Source organism: Hirundo rustica, chromosome 3 (genome assembly GCF_015227805.2).
Source record: "Hirundo rustica isolate bHirRus1 chromosome 3, bHirRus1.pri.v3, whole genome shotgun sequence".
NCBI lineage: Eukaryota > Metazoa > Chordata > Aves > Passeriformes > Hirundinidae > Hirundo > Hirundo rustica.
In genome coordinates, this window is record NC_053452.1 from 113,469,170 (window position 1) to 113,489,214 (window position 20,045).

A 20,045-nucleotide genomic window follows, 5' to 3' on the forward strand; every position below is an offset into this window, starting at 1 on the left:
CACCCTGTCCAGTGAATCTTAAAAATGTCCAACTTTGGGTAATCCACTAAGAAGGAAATCTTGACTTTCAGTCATGCACACTTGCAAACAGATTCAGAAAACAGAGACAGAGAAAAAAAGAAACACTCACCAGAGCTCAAATTTTGATGATTTTTTTTTTTTTTTCCCAAAGCAGACAGGGAGGGGATTTGATTACTCTAAAGGTATCTGGAGGAGGAGGAGGAAGAGTCAATGCCCAGAAAGTTACTGATGTAAAAGTGGAGGAAAGAACCAGATGCTCTCAAGGGAAACTGGAGGTAGAGGCTGACAAGAGGAAATGGGAAAGTATTTGTGACAGAAAGAAGAGGAATAGGACCCAGCATCTAGGCACATGTTCAGGTAGCTCTTGTATCATCACAACTAGATGGATGTCCAGAATTTTAGGTAAAAAGAAATGTCAACACTAAGGCATCAAAGTAAAGAGCAGTGGCTTGTATCATGCAGGATATTGAAGTAAAAGATTAAACAGATTTTTGTGGCCTTAAATTTTAAAAGTATGTGAATAAATGTTTAGATCTCCAAGAGAGTTAATGCAACAACCTATCTTCAAAAATGAATCCCTGTTGCCATATCAATTTATGAACATTCATAGATTTAATTGTTTAGAATTTAAGAGCTATGATGGCCTGAATTAACCCAATTCTTTATAGTTTCAAGGCAGACTTCCAGGAACTCTGTTCCTCACTTAAAGCTCCACTGACATATCTGCAATCCAGAGATTCATGAGCACCAACAGAAAAACATGGTAATTGATGCTTGGGAGTCCAGCTAGTACTCAGGCATAGCTCTGACATCACAGAATCAAGGAATAGTGTGGGTTGGAAGGGACCTTAAAGATGATCCAGTTCCACCCCCTGCCATGGGTAGGGACACCTTCCAAAAGTTGCTCCAAACGTTGTCCAATCCAGCCTTGAACACTTCCAGGGACGGGGCAGCCACAGCTTCTCTGGGATAAATCATGGAAACTTTATAGTAAGTTTCAGCACGGTTGGTCATATTTTAGTCAATGGAGAACTTAATAAGTACATCAAGTAGATAAACTGCATCGCTACACTTAAATCAGTATCTGCTACTTACCTACTGTTACTTTCTCCTGGGGACAGCAAAGCAGACTGTGTTACCATTAACGTGTCAACTGGCAAACCAAGGCAGCTCTGAAGGTCTCCAATCTGATGAGTGTTGATAATTGTTCTGGCCAAACTCTTTAGGCTGTCACTTGTCAACTCATTTCTTGGACGACCTGGCAGATCACCAAGTTCGATGATCAGCGCTCTTGATGGAACAGCCCCATCAGGTGGATGCAGAGCCCGGGTGCTCCCTGGTTGTGTCCCCTCTTCCTGTGGGCCGTATCTGCTCTGAAAGGCTGTGCAAAATGCCATGTTAGGGCAGTGGTATCTCTTTTTGCTGGCATTGGCTGAGATTGCCTTCAAAGTGCTTTCACCTCCCGGAACATTATAGACTACTCTGACTTGGTTATGACCAACCTTCAAGAAATCAGCAAATCGATGTAATATGACTGCCTCACCCTCTTCCCCAACAGCCTCAGTTAGAGTGAAAGCTACAAGAAGGGAAAGGCCAGCAACTATTTCCACAGGTTCCTTCTCATGGAGGAGAACATGGAGAAGGTTGTCCTCAAAGCTGAAGTAATTGGCTCCTGCCCCTGCATTCAGTGAAAAAGAAGATGGGGTTGGAGCGACGTAGTTCCCTTGGGTGAAAACACGAAGGCTGAGTGGTTCAGGGAAGAATATGGCCAGAGGCAGCTTGGTTGTGTTTTGGCCACTGAGGAGGTAGAGTCTGAAAACCAGAGGTGCCAGGTCTGGGAAGCAAACCGTGGTGAGTTTGGTGGAGGGCAGAACCGAGAAGAAAGTAGAATGATGCTCTGCAGGGTAACACAAAGAATGTGAGGTCTCATCGGTGAAGGTGTCCATAAAGCTGCCAGTCACTGTAGTCACTGGGAACAGTCTCTGGCTGTCCACACTAGAATCCAAGTTTTCTAAGATGACAAGTGCATGATCTGTCTGCTTGCAGAAGTAGCCTTGTACTGAGGGCTTGAAGAGGCACTTACTGTCATCTCTGTAAATTCCTGGAAGAGAATAAAGGGAGATGGGGGAAAAAATTAATTGCTTCAGACATCATCTCTTTTGGGGGGGGTTTTGTGGGGTTTTTTTGTTTGTTTTTTGTTTTTTTTTTTTTTTTTGGGGGGGGGGGTGTTTTTTTGTTGTTGTTGGTTTGGGGGGGGGGGGTTGGGGTTTTTTTTGTCCCGTTTGTTTGTTTGTTTGTTTGTTTTTTAAAATAGCTTCTTATTTACCTATTCCACTCCAAATCTGAAGTAATTTTGTCAGTCATAAAATTTTGCATAGTTTTAAGAGAAGCCTGGATAGTGAAGGATATTAAATAGGTAGAAACTTAATCTGCTTCTAGATGCACTGGAGTAGAAAACTGTTGAGGACTGAAAACAAATGACAGAAGCATTTCATATATCTACCTTGTTCTTTCGAGATATCAAACTACAGTATCCATTGAAAGAGCATACATGGCAAGACAGGGATTTTGTCTGACCCAGCACTTTGTCCCCATGTCCTAGTGCCTTCTACATTTTTCCTGGTCTCAAGCCTGTAGCAGGCTGATGAATCAGAGCATGACTACAAGTCTTTGTGAAGATAATTTAACCCTACAAAATGCTGTCTCATCCCACTCACTGTTTGACTGCTCTTCAAACAGAAAACCCTTGAAAGGATCAAACATCATTAGTCTACACCAGTGATGAATCACCTCATCAGGTTTTAGAGCTGGAAGAAACTACCAGATTCAGACAACTACAAACACAGGAGACTCTCACACGTGTTCCAACTGTCCAAACTCCCTCTGCAGCCAGTTGAGATCTGGAATTTCCACTGTTTGCTCACAGGCAGGTGTCTAGATTTTTGGGGATGTCCAGAGGTACCTGAGACATGTGACACAGGGTCTATAGAAGACATATGCACTGCAAGGACACCCCACAGCACCAGAAATTACACTAAACACATATTTGTATAACTAAAACACACCCAATTCCCCAGCCATCCATACAAAGACATTTAAAACTAATTAAATTCACCATAAAATACTTATTTTTAGCCATCTGTATTACACTTTGCAATCCTATAATTTTATTGACCAGAGGTGGGGTCCTGTCACTTAAACACAAGTGCAGAGGGTCACCTGGACTTCTTTTGGTAGCTGTGACATCTGTAGGCATAATACACAACGAATGGGAGTTCAAAAGCCACTTTAGATAACATTTTGTTCTTTCACTGAATGGAACAGGTGGAGATCGTTACACACATCATATTTAGGATTTCCCACTAAATTCCTTCCCAAGTGCCTCTGCAGACAAGTCAAGAGGATCCTTTTATAGAAGAAGAAGAGATGTAATCCACACAGTCTTCTGAGTTAGAATCATAGACTCACAGAATGGTTTGGGTTGAAAGGCTGGACTTTAAATATAATCTAGTTCCAACCCCCTGAAAAGGATCACTTTCCACTAGACCAGGTTGCTCAAAGCCATGTTTTACCTGTCCTTGAACACTTCCAGAGACAGGGAATCCACAGCTTCTCTGGGCAACCTGTGCTTCAACATCCTCACAGTAATGAATTTCTTGGCAATATCAAATTTAACCATACCCCTGTTAGTTTGATGCCATCCCCCCTTGTGCTCCCATTCCATATCTTTGTAAAAAGTCCTGAAAGGTGCTACAAGTTTACAGTGTGCTCCATCTGACCAAATGCAGGTCTCTGCTTTAAGATGAGAGAAATTGTGCCTCAGGCTGCAACGATGAGATCACCACTGATTATAAAGAGAGAATAAAAGTAAATGAGTTCAGATACAGGCACCAAAAGCATAAATATTTCTGCCTGGAGCATCTTAGGAAAAGATGTGTGTTTCTGTTTTTTCTTCCTCTCTTCAAAATAAAATCAAAGGAGGAATTTGCTGCGGTAGCCAGCTAGAATTCTCCTTCCTTCACCCAGACGTGCTAACAAACGTGTTAGGCAAAGTATTGCAAATGTCTAAACTAACTCTGTGCTCCTCAGTCAGCAATTGGGGACATGTATTCAGTTCACATAAAAAATGAGGGACAGCAACATCCTTGGGAGTCACAAACTTCTGGATGAATAAGAGGATATTAAGGCACCAGGACATCCCTTATCAAGGACACATTATGTGAAAATTTCTGCTAGAAAAAAGTAGCAGACTCCTAAAAAAGAAATTAACTATGAGAAGTGTTGGATGGGGCTCTGAGCAACATGGTGCAGTGCAAGGTGTCCTTGCCCATGGGAGAAGTGTTGGAACTGGATGATCTTTAAGTCACTTTCAACCCAAGCCATTCTATGATTCCATTGAATAATTCTGGGCTCTGCCTTTAGTTACATCTCAAAGCCTGGATCCTGTGGGTTCTCACCTATTATTTATTGTATTTCCAGTATTTCATGTGCAGCCTGTGGTCTGTGAACATTCCCCAGGGTGAGCTCTCCCTCTGCACGTCACAGAGGGAAGCAAAGGAATTACATAAATGTCGAGCTCTGCTCAGGGAGGATGTCCAAGTGAGATGGGATCTGTACAACCCCCCTATTTTTAGACACCAGCTCACAAATTTGCTTCCCTTTTCTTGCTTTTCCCTGGTTTTGTTTTGTTTTGTTTTTCAGTGTAAGTATTTTGCAGTAGTATTTTGCTGTCGGTGTGTGCTAGAGGCAAAAAGAGAGTGAGGAACAACTCTGTTCAAAACAGAAGTGGAAATGCTGTGCTCAGAGACATTGGAATTGTCCTGGAGCACTGGGAGGATGCGCTGTGCCGCCAGCAGCCTGCCCACAAAGGCTGAAACATCTCATCCATGGCTCTCCTGGAAACACCCCATCTCCCCCTGGTGACATTTCTCATGTCTACAAATGGGATTTGATGATATTTCATGATCTCTCAGAACTTTCCTTAGCCCTGCCTGCCTTGCGAAGGGGGCTGGCTTGATTTCTCGCATACACTCACACCCATGCACACACACACGCATCATTGCTTGTCTTCCTCCAAATGGCCTTATCTGCCAGTCACAATTTCTGCAGCCTGCAATTTCGATCACTTTTAAATGAAACCCATGCTGGCTTTAGTAATCATAATGTCATTTATAATTTACCACAAAACACGTTTATTCGGTTAGTAGCACATTGGAGAAAGAGAACTCCATATGAACTCGCCACTGAAGCCCTAATCTGATTATTTCCTCATGAAAATCCAAGCAGGGGTGCTTGTAAGAGGGGTCTGAGAGGAGAAGAAAAAAGTGAGTCCTGGCCACAGCTGACTCTGATAATCAATGCGAACAGATAAGTGACGCGGCGTGTCACGGCCAGCAGCTAATCCGCCCCAGGGCTTTCCTCTAAAAAAGGCCAGAGTGGACAGGACTTAATAAATACTGAGTGACCACTGAATATTGAGCTGACATGTGCTATTTACATCGGTGATGAACAATAGCAGTGATAAATTCCAGAAGCATCCCCCCTCAATGGGTGAAATCAGATTACAGAGATTCTATTTGTATGTGTTTGCGTGCGCGCGCACACACACACACACACACGTGTGTGTGAGAGGGAGAAAAAAAACAGGGATAAAAGTCAACCATAGTCCTCAGAAATATGTGGGAAGGATAGAGAAGATATTCACATATTGAACTTCTATCTGGGATCTTTTGTTCCCAGGCAGAGGAAGGGGACACGGGTGCTTTGGGCTGGTGAATTCACCTGTTTGTCCTGCTCCACACAAGAGAAAGAAATGATACATGGAATGTGTGTGTGATCACCCTCTGCAGATAATTCATCCGCCTCAGCGAGCAGACATTGCTTTCTGCAGGTCCCACCCATCATCAAGGCAAATTTATTATTTATTTATATACATAAACTCACCAGCACATACATCTAGATGAAATTTTAGCACTCAGGTTGCTTCTAGGGCTCCTGACAAATATTAAGTTTGTGTCAATATTTGTCCTTCCTGTAGTGAAATGAGGATTTTCCACCTCATTTCACATTTGAAAAGAATAATGTGCCGAGGGGGTCCTCTTTGCTTAGGGAAAAAAACTCCACCACCATCACCACATCATATCCTTTATTTAGAAAAATGGAGAGAGGTGGAAGGAGAGAAGAGCATTTTTTAAAATAGATGTTTTGACTTAAAGGCACATGGAGTCCTTTACAAGTCTCCTGCCTTTTCCCTTGTTTCCCAATGCCAAATAAATAAAATAAAATAAATTCTACATTTAAAATTGAATGAAATACATCAACATTAATGATTTTTCCCTTCAGGTTAACACCACCATTTGCTTCAATAATTTTTACCCATTTCGTGATAGATTCCACAATTCATGGTACAAGGAAAAATAGAGTCTCTTTCTGACAAAAACAAAAGACAATGTCAGTTTTTTATCAAAATAAAATAAATCCCCCACAATTTTCTTCCCATCTGACTGGATTTGCCCTTCAGTTATTTCTAATTTAACTACAATTATAGCTACAAAAATATAAAAGCAAGGAGGGGAGGAAGGGGGAGGGGAGAGATAAATGGGACACTGTTTAGAAATTGCGATTCATTGGCCTTGGGCTGGCCAGCACGTATCTTTGCTGATGGGGAAATATTCATCAGCATTAACTGTTCCTTTTGACCTGCTGACATTCAAATGGGAAATAAACGGGACCAGGAACAGTACCTTGGAAATCCAGAAAAGGTAAATTATTCTGAGTTCAATTGCAGAGGAAGGCACAGTGGAACAAATATTTCTCAAGTATTTGTGCACAAATGTGCTGGTTCTGGTTCAGGCAGAGTTAATTTCCTTCACTGTAGCTGTTTTGGGCTGTGTTTTGGATTTGTGCTGAAAATGGTGTTAATAGCACAGAGATGTTTCAATTATTGCTGAGCGGGGCTTGCACAGAGTCAAGGCCTTTTCTGCTCCTCATTCCACCAGTGAATGGGCTGGGGGTTCACAAGGATTTGGGAGGGGACACAGCCAGGACAGCTGACCCCAGGCGACCCAAGGGATATCCCAGACCATGTGGGGTCATGCTCAGCATCTAAAGCTGGGGGAAGAAGGAAGGGGAGGACACTTGGAGCAACAGCATTTGTCCTCCCAAGTCCGTGTTACCTGTGATGGAGTCTCACTGGAGTGGCTGAACACCTCCCTGCCCACAGGAAGTGGTGAATGAATTATTTGTTTTGCTTTGCTTGCTCACACAACCCATACTTCCCCTTTTTAATGATCTTTATCTCAATCCCCAACTTTCCTCCCTTTTACCCTTCCAGTTCTCTCCCTCACCCCGCCAGGGCTGAGTGAGTGAGGGGCTGCGTGAGGTTGAGTTGCCAGCTGGAGTTAAGCCATGGGAACACACACACACACAAACACACACACATAAATATGTACTCATAGCAGGGACCATGTAAATAAAAATAGAGTCACTGCTTTAGGCTGTTAATTCTTCCTTTTAAAGAAAATTATTTTGAAAGGAAATGAGTCTCATAACATCACCCTGTGTGGGGGTTTTATGCTCTCCTGTTTATTGTTCTTCAATAAAAAACTTTGACTCCCCCCCTAGCCAATTTTAGACACATTTGTGGATTCAGAAATACTATGTTCCTTCAAGGTTTGTAAAAGTAGGTGCCCAAGTAGAGGAAAGACAGTTATTGGTGTTTCTTTGTTTCTTTGAAGGAAGCTGGGTAGTAAATCTCTCTTCTTACCCACCCTGAGATTGCATTCATCCTTCCCTTTCACACACAAATCCAAAGAAAAGCAGGTGCAGTACATGAAATATTTGCTTTTATATTCACTGTGTGCATGTTTTGATCTGGCCACACACATTGCAGCTATTTATTCTCTGTAAAATCAAGTGTTATTTGCCTCTTTCATATAGTTATACATTTTTATGTTTGCATCAACCCCTCAGAGCTCCCCATGCCTGAGAGGGAAGGCACATGTTACAGATGACAATATATCTGTCCCAGTCATAAACAAAAAAAAAATTACAGTTTTACAGTTCCCAGAGAATATAATAATAACTCATTTTTGACCTCAAAGCATCAGTGCACAAGTCTTAAGAAGAGAGACCAGCAACTCTCTGAGGTCAGAATGCTCTCCAACAGGGATCAAAAAGAGTATGGGAACAAAGCATGCATATAGCAATGTTCCCCCAAAATGCTCCTCAAACTTTCAGTGATTTACAGGTCAGGAACCGCTTGAGTCAGAGAGGTCACTGTTGTTCTTTGTATTTGAGAGAAAACACCAAACGTGTCTCACAAACCCACAAAAAGTTGGGGAGGAGAATAACCTAGGCAGGAGAAAATATCTTGAGCCCTCCCAGAGGAGGTGGGTCAGTAAATCTGGAAGGGCCCTTTAGTGAAGTTGCCCAGACCAGGCTGGATGAATGGATTTTCTTCATAATTCCACAAATCCTCTGAATTGCAAGGTGCCACACCTGGAAAAACCTATGTCCAGAAGACTCAGCTGGAACTGTGCTGCTTGAGAATTTTATCCATCAAAACTTATATAATAACCAGCGCCAAGTCAGGTCCCAGTCCCTGAGGCCAGCTGGCATGGCATTTCCATAGTATTAAAGTCACAGACCCTCCAGAAGACAGTGATCACCTCCAAACTGCATTTCTGAACTGGCTCCTGACTCACGCTATTTTTTGGAAAGCACACAGGCATTATTTTGGACGCTGCTGTGATGGCTGGGACAAAAGTGGGCTTGGAGCTGTGCTCCTGATGCAATAGGAAGCTCCAGTGTCCATACCCCAGTGCTGCTTGACTGGGTAGAGACCCATTCCTGCTACTGTCAGCACTGGCCCAGAGCAGCTTGTCCATGATTTTACTAAATTTAATCAGAAAGACACAACTGGGAAGGATTTTTGTCTGCATTATGATTAATGATTTGGGAACTTTAGTCATTTTAGTGATCCTGATGACACAAGGACCCCATAATGCTTATTTCAGGAATAAATCCAATGCAGGGACAAAAGTGTTGCTGCATATTTTATTGTGCGTGGAGACAAAAATGGTTAAACAGCCCAGAAGCTTTTAGAAGCAGGTAAGACACACTAACTATTCTCACAAACCTCTTGAAATCATTAACCACCATCCAAAAAGCCAACTCTGTGTGAGATGGGTCCTGTCTCCCAGGAAACACAAATAAAAATGCAAAGAGAAACATCTTTCTGTCCCTATTATTTCACCTTGAAAAACATGCTCTTCTGCAAGTATCAGGTTTTTTCTCTCGTCACTACCAAAGTTTTTCCCATTTTCTTTTCCTTGAAGATAATCCTGGTTTCCTTTAGGTGTTTTTAAGAGGATTTTTCTCTTCTGACCAACAACCTCGCTGATTGAAGCTTTAGTCACACCAATACCTGTGGCTCAACATAAAGGTGAGGGGGAGCAAACAGCAGAGCTTTTGCCGACGCAATTCCAGTCACCATCTCTCTAGTCTAGGAATGATAAAATTGCCACCACCACCTGAAATCAGAACAGCAATTTTGTCAGATGCCAGACCTAAAAATGAATGTGGCTGTGCCATGCACTGCTCTGAGCTGTGGATATAATGAGTTTTGAATGGGAAGTCCCGGACACAATAAATCTGTGCCATATGTGACCATTTCCTGTGTCAGTTCCTTTCTCATAACCAGTGGAGGCTTTGCCCTCCCCCTCACTTTCCCTTTCATGACCCCACACCAGGGCTCTGAAATCTTTCAGGGTTGCTTTTGGGCCCCAGGCCTTTCCACAGCAGTTGCATAAATAAATGAGTTTGACAGCAAACATCATAATGGTTACGGTAATTTGTGCTCCACACAAGTGCTTGTGCTACTCACTGGAGAAACGGGGGAGGAAAGAGCTTGTTTTGTTACCACAAACAAAAGTATGTTCTCTGACAAGTGGTGAAAGAATTAGTCAAATAAACTTGAACTCTATTCAGACCATCACTGTTGTGGACAGGGAGGTTCTCAGCTTCGCTTTCCCTCCTTGGCCTGCAGTTACTGCAAAGACAAATCATCCTTTTCTTCTGCAAAAATAAAGTTAGGGCATAAAAGGAACTGCCTCAAAATAAAATTTTCAGGGAACTCTACTGCTATTATTATTATCATTTCTTCCCAATGAGAACAGTTCTTTGGTCCTGGGAACTGACTCACAAGGAGACTGAGTGATTTTCCATTAGAAGAAGGCTAGAAGGAAAATACCAAATACCTGCAGTTCCTGGAAATATTTGGGTTAGAAATAAGCTTTAAAATGACAATGATTTCTGTAAGAAATAGGTTGAGAGGGCAGAACAGAAGATTTCATTTGTCTTACTTTCTCCCTTTTTCATTGACAAATAACACATTTTGACTAAATACTAATTTTTTTACTAAATTTTTAACTTTGCCTGAGAAATTATAATATATTTGGTCTGTGTACATTTTTTCTGCAAAACTATATTATTAAAACCCCCTTTTTTTTTCCCCCAACAATGTCATTTAAAAAAATATATATTTCATATATCCCAATTTTAGCCCCAAAAGACAGCAGACATTTAAGTTAGTATAGTAAAAGGCATAGTTATTTTATAGAAGTTTTATAACAATTGTTAGGAAGGAAGGTTGGTTTTCCATGTCCAATGCAGAGAGAAAAAAATAGATTTATTAGTATTTTAACCAGGGAGGCTTAGGTTGGAAATTAGAAGATCACCTTTCTATTACAAGAAAAGAAAAAAAAAAAAAAAAAGTAACAAGATTTTGAAACCAACTAATTAGGAACATAGTAGAACTAATACAAGTGAGGGGGATTTTTTAGCAAGTTATATTAATTTCTGTGGGGAATATTGTAATTACGGATATCACTTTGGAGTGCTCCTTTTTCTTTCTTTCTTTCTTTCTTTCTTTCTTTCTTTCTTTCTTTCTTTCTTTCTTTCTTTCTTTCTTTCTTTCTTTCTTTCTTTCTTTCTTTCTTTCTTTCTTTCTTTCTTTCTTTCTTTCTTTCTTTCTTTCTTTCCCCATCTAAGTTACAAAAAAATTCAAATCTTACTTGCACGTGCCTTGGCTGAAGGTTCAGTCCAAGAGCCTGTGCTCATAACAGAAAGGTTCACAAGCACAAGAGTTCCTGTGACATTATTAGGGTGATTCTCAGCAATATTAGTCCTGTATGGGCTGTGGATTTGAATCTTAAAGCAGAGGGATTTCATTATGGCTACAGACAGCTATATTATGCCATGACATATTTATGACAATGAACAGTAATGGGAGGTGAGTATTTTAAGCCTTGTAAGTTGAAATTAATCTGAGAGCATGGTGCAGAATCTGAACACCTATGAAAACATATTGAAGAGCTAAAATTTGAGGCACAAAGGCTACAGTCATTATCTGAGCACATAGAAGGGATTCATCACATTAATTCTAGCTGCCTAAATGTTAAGCATCCAGTCTAAGCTAATTGTCTGGTCTAAGCTGTTCATCTAGACAATAATCATTAGAGAGGGGGAGAAGAGAGACTTTTAGAGGGTCATTAATTCCTGCTTTTCTTTGGATGGATTGTACCACTTCTGGAGGTATCTGTCTCTGCTGGCTATGTGTGGAAACTAGACACATAGTTTGCACTGGAGGCCTGTCTTTAGAATCAGAGAATCACCAAATCATTAAGTTTGGAAAAGATCTCCAAGATTATCAAGTCCAACCTTTGATCAATCACCATCTTGCCATTAAACCACAGCACTAAACTATGGTTTAGCTCCATTGGGTAAAATGAGCCCAAGCACTAAGGATGCTGCTAATGAAGCTTGTGGAACAGCCAGGCCAATCCACGTTCATGTTCAGAAATAGCAGGGAAATGACAGCTCTGTACAAGCTTCTAAGGAACCATCTGCTCCAGTTTTGAATGACAGGAAAGAGAGAAAGGAGGGAGATGAAGTCACTATCATCAGTCTGAAAACTGGAAAGAAATCTCCCCTATCCCTGACAGAAACATAAACAAGCTACAAACAAAATTTTGAGGAAGACCCTGAAAAGGATCAAACTCTTCATTTGGCTTTTGTAGTTCTGATGACCAAGCCATGGAACACAGGTACTCCCACATATGCAAGGTGCAGTCGCCCTAAAAAGCAAGGCTCTGTCTGCTCCTGAACAGTGCAGCTCACACAGGAAACAGAGGGGGCCCTCAGCAAAATAACTTGGAAAGCCCAGAATTAGAGAACTTACCCCAAAAGAGTTGAGCAAATAGAACAAGGCCCTAAAAAATTATTTCTAACCTCTGGAACCAACATGGATGCGGGAACGGAAGCACACTGCTTTCAAACACCACTTCTGAAATATCAAATGTGCCTGTCAGCTTAGTCTTATGTCTACAATGAATCTTGGGGGAAAAAAAGTAGGACAGAAGAGTTTTCCATATGTCATATATTTCAAACTTACAAAGTTACATCAAGCTTCGGAGGGCTTTATAAAGTATATCTATATTTTAGGCATTTAAGGTTTTTCATAGGACAAAACTCCCAGATTAGAGTACATCCAGAGGAGTAGCCTGGGTTGAAAATTACTTGGAGAAGATCTATGACCCCAATGATGCTTTCATTCAGAACTTCAGATGCTTTCAAGACGGTTGGAAGGATCTTTGATTTTGCAAATAGTTGTTATACTCATCTGTGGTTATTTTAGGCGGTCCAAGATCTGTTCCTTGACCCATCCCAAGCCTTCTGGACAGCTCCAACAGGAAAGGAGTACATTTGGAGGTGGAACATCTCTTGTACTTTACCAGACAGTGTTCTTCATGTTCATATAAAGGTGAATGGACAGAGTCACATTGATCCTGGTTGTGTGGTGTGATGGACACAGAGGAAAAAAAAATAAGGGTATTGGTGGGGCACTGAAAACACCCACCAGTTCTGATTGTCCTGCTCTAACTAGTGAGAATCACTTCCTTTATATTTTATTCCAGACTTACTAGTGAGCTGTTTGAAATTTCAGACAGGCCTTGGAGTTATTTTGGCCAGGGAGTATATTTAAAACTCATTGTGCCTAATGTTGTCTTTCTACAATTGAGAACTAATCAGGAAAGATGTAAAAATAAATAGACAAGTGAGAGGCAAAATGAAATATGAAGTGGCTAGAAAGGAGTCTGCTCTCTAATGTATTTTTTCAGCTTATTATTGTAAAAGCCCAGAGCAAGAGAGTAGCTTTGAAGAGCCTTTTGCTAATAGTGGAAGGGTTGTCTTTATATTTTCTTTTTAACTTTTTATTTATTAACCATTCTGCACAGGGTACTTCCATAAGTGATGGCCAAGTTTCAGGTTTCAGGGATTTGTTTAGTCTGAAAACATCCCAGGCTGCAATGGGAAGCAGAAAAGAGAAGTGACAGTCCATTGTATGGTGTTAGAAGGAAGTAAAAGTAAATCCCATTTGTTCTCTGCTTTTCCCTGTAATTTCTGGTGGTTGAGCTTGCAGAGGTTTGGATGTCCCTGTTTGGATGGTTTAAATGCATTCCCAGCAGGCCACTTCCTCAGGTGGTCTAGCTGATGACAGCATGAGGCCAATGTAAAACAGCTGATGTCTTGACCCTATCTGGCAATAAAATTATAGAGCTGCATTCCTACGCCGGGCAATTCTCCAGATCATTGTGAAAAATAGAAAATAAATGTTATTGAGGGCACTTGCCTTATGCTCAAGCTCTAAACTATGACAGTCAACAACATTTTTGAGACACTTGGTGCTGGGGCACTATGTGTTTATTTATCATTGCCCTCATTACGGGACTAGATATTCAATTTCTTCAAAACCACATCGAAGCTGTCAGGTGAGAAAATATTATCTGTGCACAGGAAATCTGCACAGGCAGATTTTCTTCTTTGAGAGCTTTTAATGTTTTAACACCAGGAAAAAGAGGGGAAAAGAACACTGATACTGTGTTAGGATAGGCAGAAGAATTTAGGCAGAAAGGCAGAACAGGATTCTCCAAGGCTTCTTAGCTCAGGCACCCTGCTGGAATTTAAAGGACGCCCTTCACGTATAATAGTTTACATTACCTAACTTTTATGAAGAGAATTGTCAGCATAGACAATTTTGGTCTGTTTTGGTATAAAACCTGCATTGCCAGACACACCCATCAGACAAGCCCAAGCATGATTTTTGCTTGTTTATTCCATGGCATCAATAATATTTACACATTTAATTTTCTGGACACCCCAGTTGAAAAGCTCAGCTGAAAAGCTCTCAGCAGGAACCTGCACAAGCATTTCTGCTGGTTTGGGCCATCAGAGTGTCTTTCAGTGCCATGAAGAGCCAAGACATTTTGGAGAGCCTTCAAAGAGCCCAGCTGGCAGGGTTTGTTCAGTTTCCACAAGTCTCCTGTGGCAGTCACAGGGAACAGCAGGCTGAAGACTCATAGACTGTGTTTGTTTCCCACTAGGGTGGAAAGGCTCATTCCAGAGTCAGAGTACCCAAAGTACTCAGTGCTAAGCACCAAGACTAATTCAGCAGATAGAAAACTGGTGCAAGCCATTTCCAAACCTGTAGTGCTTTATCGAGACAATCTGGGCTATAACCACTCTCCATGAAAGCCACAGAAATTCTGTTTCCATGTAATTCCCCTTTGCAACCCAAAGCCTGCCTAGAAGGGTGGTATTTTATGGCAAGCACGTGTTGTCAGTTGACAAAAACTGATTCTCATTTTCTTGCACATTGTGTTTCCCTGGGGTCCCAAAATGGTAAATAATGCTGGCAGCACTACAGTCAGTAACCCAAACATCCAGCCAGAAGGATGTTCTGTGGAAAGCATTCCTGTGCTGCCAAGGACGTTGAGGAGAGGAGGAATATAAGGGAATTTTTATTCTTTTTTTTTTTTCCTTTCACTCTCCACGTCTCACATGGAGCAGGAGCTCAGACAGAGAGGCCTCAGAAGTAGAGGTCTGAATTTAATAAAGCTGTCTAGGGGGAGGGAGACGGGGAAGAGAAGATCATGGAGATAAGAGAGGGAGAGAAAGGAAGTCAGGGAAAGAAAGGACATTACAGCTGGCTGGTGATGGCTGTGCCCTTTCAGACTCAAGTGGGCGGAAGTGAAATGTTTGTTTAAGAGGCAGGACACCAGGTCATTATGGAAAGAATGGAAAATAAAAAAAAAAAATTTTATGGTTTGGACATGTATTTCCATGCCACTGTAATGAGGATAGGCCAAAGGCAAGGGAAGACAAGGATAATAGCAAGATGCTGCAAGGTAATGAATAGGGCTGGTGGATTTCATCACAATTTTGGGGCTTATTGAACTGACCCTTTAAAGTCAGTGCAGCTACACTTAGAGTACGCAAGATGTTAGACCCCTGTTTAGGAAAATAGCTTCTTTCAAAGTAACAATTCCACAGATTAGTAAAACCAGAGGGCATCTTTGCTTCCCCATTTCTGCAACTTTTCTCCTGTTTCACTTTGAAGAATAAAAATTAATTGAGGAGAGCAGGGAGGAGGAGGAAGCTCATCTCATCCCCACTGGCACAGCCCTCTCCATCAAGGTATCAAGTTGACATCCTTAAAGAAAAAAATTAGTAAATGCACTGCCAAAGCTCCCATCTAAGGATAATTTTTTCTTTTCCACAAGATTCTGTTTGTTAGAAAAACCAAAAAAAGACACCAGAGGGAAAATAAATGCAGATACATTTTTAATGCATGCATTTAATTTTCAGAACATGGTGGGCACTTCAGTGCCGGGTGCTGGAACTGCAAGGGAGAATTTATCTAATCAGTCCTCCATGTCCCTGCTTCATTGACATAATGTGGTCCTGCCGATTAAAGCACTCGAATCTCTGCCTTTTCCTTCTCTTTCATACTAAAATTATTGATGTGCTTTGTACAATGTGTAATTGCCATTATTGTATATGTGCCTGGAGCGTGTGCAGAGATGAAATTGAAATAAATAAGCAAACAAAAATCATATGATAGCGAGTCTCTGATGGTATGGTGGGGGTGGTGCTGTGGTATCACAAGCTGAAAATAGGATTTCATACTGCTGTAACTGGTTTTGATAGAGTGAGATTTGATAAGACTGGAAGAAAGGCTGCTGTGATCCTCCAGCCTGACCTCCTCTTTTCCTACAGCATAGATCCCCAGTAACACCCAAATCAAAGTACCTCTTCCAGCACCCTGGGTCTGAGCCTCACCATCCAGGGGTTGCACCAGAGCAGCCCTGATCTGCATCACCTGAGGATCTTGACCAGTATCACACATTCACTTTTGCTCCATCTCTTTCTCTGCCTCTCATGGACATGCAGTAGATTTATTCTTTACATTTAATTTATGCAAGCAAGGCACAGAATAGATTTCAGTAACACCAATTAGATACGCACCAATTTCTTCTCTGTGAAATAGCAGTAAGTAATTAATCAGAATTTTGATCACAACTCAGTTGGCAATTCTAATTGCACTTGTCATTTCCACAGCAAATACAGAATCATTATCTTTTTCGCCAAGTCCTCTCTTCCTAATCATCCAGGGGTGCTAGAAGCAAAACATTTCCAAGAACTAGATACTGTCTCTATCAACCAGCAGCTTTAATACCTTTGGACTGAGGGTTAGTGAGTTCAGTCTGCAGTTGTGTTTTATTTCAAGCTTCATCATAATTTTAAGGAGAATAGCTGGTGGCAGGCTGGCTGCTTGCCTGGGGCAGCGGGGGGATTCTGCCTCATGAAATTATGAGGAAGGATAAAAGCTAGCAGCTCACTCCATTAAAAGCCTTCTGGGAGAGCACTAAGGATGCCTGACCTTTGCGCAATCATCCAGCAGGCATCCAAGGGATGTATGGACGTTGGTCAGGTCTGTGCCGTCAAAGCCCACACGACATCCCGGAGGCTCCCCACCCACATCTCATCTCCAGGCACCAACAGCCATCCTGGGAGCAGACAGGATGATCAGGGGAGATCAATACCTCATGTTTCACCAAAGCAGGGCTTCCAGGGCTGCTAAGAGATTATCCTGATGGTTTGTGCAAACTGACAGTGCCAGGCTGGAGTGAGAACGGGTTAAGTTTATCTGCCTGGATGGCGCTATGGCCAGGGGTCTGTGGAGGTAGAATTCCCCTTTTCTATGCTCCAAAAGGCTGTCAGTGAGAACCTCCTCAGGTGGCTTAGAGGAAGGAAGAGAGCAGGAAGAGAAAGGGAGATTTACCTTTTAGGAGCTGAGCCCTACAGATAACTACACCAGATCCAAACTCCAATTCCATCAAGGAAATTCACCTCCTCCTCCTACTGGAAAAAAGGGTTTCCAAGGACCTGACAGCTAGAGCCTAGTTTAGTAATCAGATCTTTTATATAATTCAAGCTCAGGTAGTTAATATTTTCCCAGGTAATCCCAAATCGTACACAGTGAGTTTGGGAGCAACCACTAAAACTCAGATCTCAATTTTGTCAACTTAGTAACAGGTGAAAAAACATTTAAGAGAAGTATAAAGGGACTTTAAACAAGAAATCTCTGCATAGAACATTTGAACCAGAATAGTTCTGTCTCTACACTTACATACAATTTGAGCAAGCAGCACCAATGAAAATTGCCAATTTGAAGGCTGTCCAAGCATCTCTCCAATTTTTTCTCCTCCCTGCTCTAAGCAGCAAGAATCACTGAAAGGACCAGAAGGCATCACTCAGCCCTTTCCTTTGTTTCCTCGGGGTTTATTTTGCCTATACTCTGGCTTTTATTCCATATTTGAGAGATAAATTAGAAGGATTTGAGGGGAACAGTATCCTGTCACTTCTACTCACAGAGACCAAACTTCTACCACAGAAAGGGGGAGTAACTCCCAACATTAGTGATGCCAGTGTGGACTGAGGAGGGTCAGAACACCTCAGAACTTAGCTATGAACATGGAAGCCAGGAACAATGTCTGAGATTTAGTGGGCTGAATTTCTTCCATAAAGGACAGAAAAAAAAACCAGAATAAATGTCTGAATTGCCACAGAGACTTCTCTTTGTCTAGGACTGGGGCATGTCAAACACGCTGTCCATGATGAAAAGTCTCAGAAGCTTGAATCATGCATTTTCCACCTTCTGGGACACAGTGGGACCCAGACATTTTTCATTAGTCTTTAAAAGAGGTATACTGAAGCTATGTCCACACTTACGAAGGTTTATGCCTTAGACCTAGTACTCAATCACAAATATTTTACATTCCTAGAACAATGTTTGGCATGTTTTTTTGTCTAGGTCAGCTAGCACTGACCAAAACTATGTCTAGGAACTGTCTGAGGCTCAGTGTGATTTGTGACCATCCCAATTTGAATACAACCAATCTGGTCTGGAGCAAAAGGGATTTTTAATGATTATCTAAATGGCCACACTAAGAGTTGGCCATGGGGAGGGGTACCTTCCACTAGGCCAAGTTGTTCAAAAACCCGTCCAACCTGACCTTGAACACTTCCAGGGATGAGGATATGTCCAATTTCAAGCCACTCAGGAGCTCGTGAGTCACTGATAGAGCTAAAAATGAAGTTGCCACCATCAGATTTCTCTTTACCAGTTCTTCATACTCAAACAGAGTCAGCAATGACTTTGCTGACTATCTAAATATTGATGAGATACCCTAAAAAGGCAAAAAAACCCTCAAAAGCTGTTCAAAAAACCTAACACATAAACTGCACAAGTGAAAGGATGACTTTTAATTCACTATAGTCAGAGTTGCTTAATCACCTCAGAGCTGGAAAATGAAAAAGAAACAGCAGCTCTTGGAACCTGAGCATCTTTGAAGACTGAGTAAACCCACACAGCACATATTTATGAAGACAACAGATCACATCCGAGATGAGTTAGCAGCCAAAAGGGAAAAATAGGATCTTTAAAACCAGAGGCAGTGGGATACAAACAGATTACTGCAAAAAAAATCAGCTTCAACACTGATGTTTAAATAATGGACGGTCCTGAAGAGACATTCTGGCTACATCTTTACCAGTAAATTAAATGTGCCCAGGAGTATTCCCAGACACCAAGGCCAACTGACATGATCTGATTGCATTCATATTCTAAACTAGCTCAGCCTCAAAAACAAGATGGATTCATCCACCAGACCAGTTGGGAATGTTCCTTGGCACATGCAAACTCCCAAACTGCACGCAAGAACCTGAGAATTGTTTGGGAGAGTATTACTTGTCCAGGACTAAAGCATGTGGGGGGCTGTGGTAAACATTTCTGCAGGGCAGTGGATTGCATCTTTGCCTCATTTTATTTGTCTTAACATGGATATCACCCTATGATGTCCACCTGAACTTCTGCTCCTGCGCCCACAATTTTGCCTGCAAAATTTAACAAAAGACAGAGACCACACCAGTCAGAGAGATATCCCAAGCTTAAGGAAACAGACAGAGAAACCTGCAGCCCAGATAATTTCTGGGCCTGTTTGGGAGAAGAGTTCACACCCAGAGGAAAAGACCAAGTAGATGTGAAATATTTGTCCGTTTTTTGGCATTGTTGAAGGTTGCTGAATATCATCACTCTTTGGAAGTTCAGAGTCACACAATGGTTTGATTTGAAGGGACCTTCAAATATCAAGTTGTCAAGTTCAGGCCCCTGCCATGGTCCGGGACAACTTCCATTAGACCACTGACATTTTCTTGTACTAGAAAAATATGTAAAGTGAGAAAAGCACAAGTATTTATGGTTATTATTAAAATCACTTCTAATGGGGCAGAAAACCAAGTTGTTGGTGTGCACCTTCTGTTTATTGCAAGAGCAGCTTTGAACTTGAATGGAAGAGAAGGAAGGAACAACTTAGTCACCCCCTGGTTGTTATTTCCCTGCTGGAAATAGGCAACAGATTGACAGCAGCTGCGGAGAAACCTGCCTACCCACTGCAACATTAATTAATACAAGGAGGATGGGCTTGGGAAGACTGAAGTCACCCCAGGAGCAAAGCTGGGAATGATTTCTTGTCTCTACTCAGCTCGTGTCTCTGTAGGTTGATGCAGCTGGACGGAACTCTGGTCTTCAACAGTCAGTCTCAATCTATGAATTCAATGAG

At 41.7% G+C, this 20,045-nt stretch overlaps 1 protein-coding gene across 1 annotated transcript in view; it reads right to left on the reverse strand.

The window, feature by feature from the left end:
* The window catches only part of PKHD1 (PKHD1 ciliary IPT domain containing fibrocystin/polyductin), a 245,592-nt gene that overhangs the window by 34,939 nt on the left and 190,608 nt on the right, over nt 1-20,045 (reverse strand). The window contains exon 60 of the mRNA XM_058419697.1: nt 1,117-2,122. Coding sequence (XP_058275680.1) covers nt 1,117-2,122 — 1,006 coding nt within the window. The remainder of the gene's footprint in view (nt 1-1,116; nt 2,123-20,045) is intronic.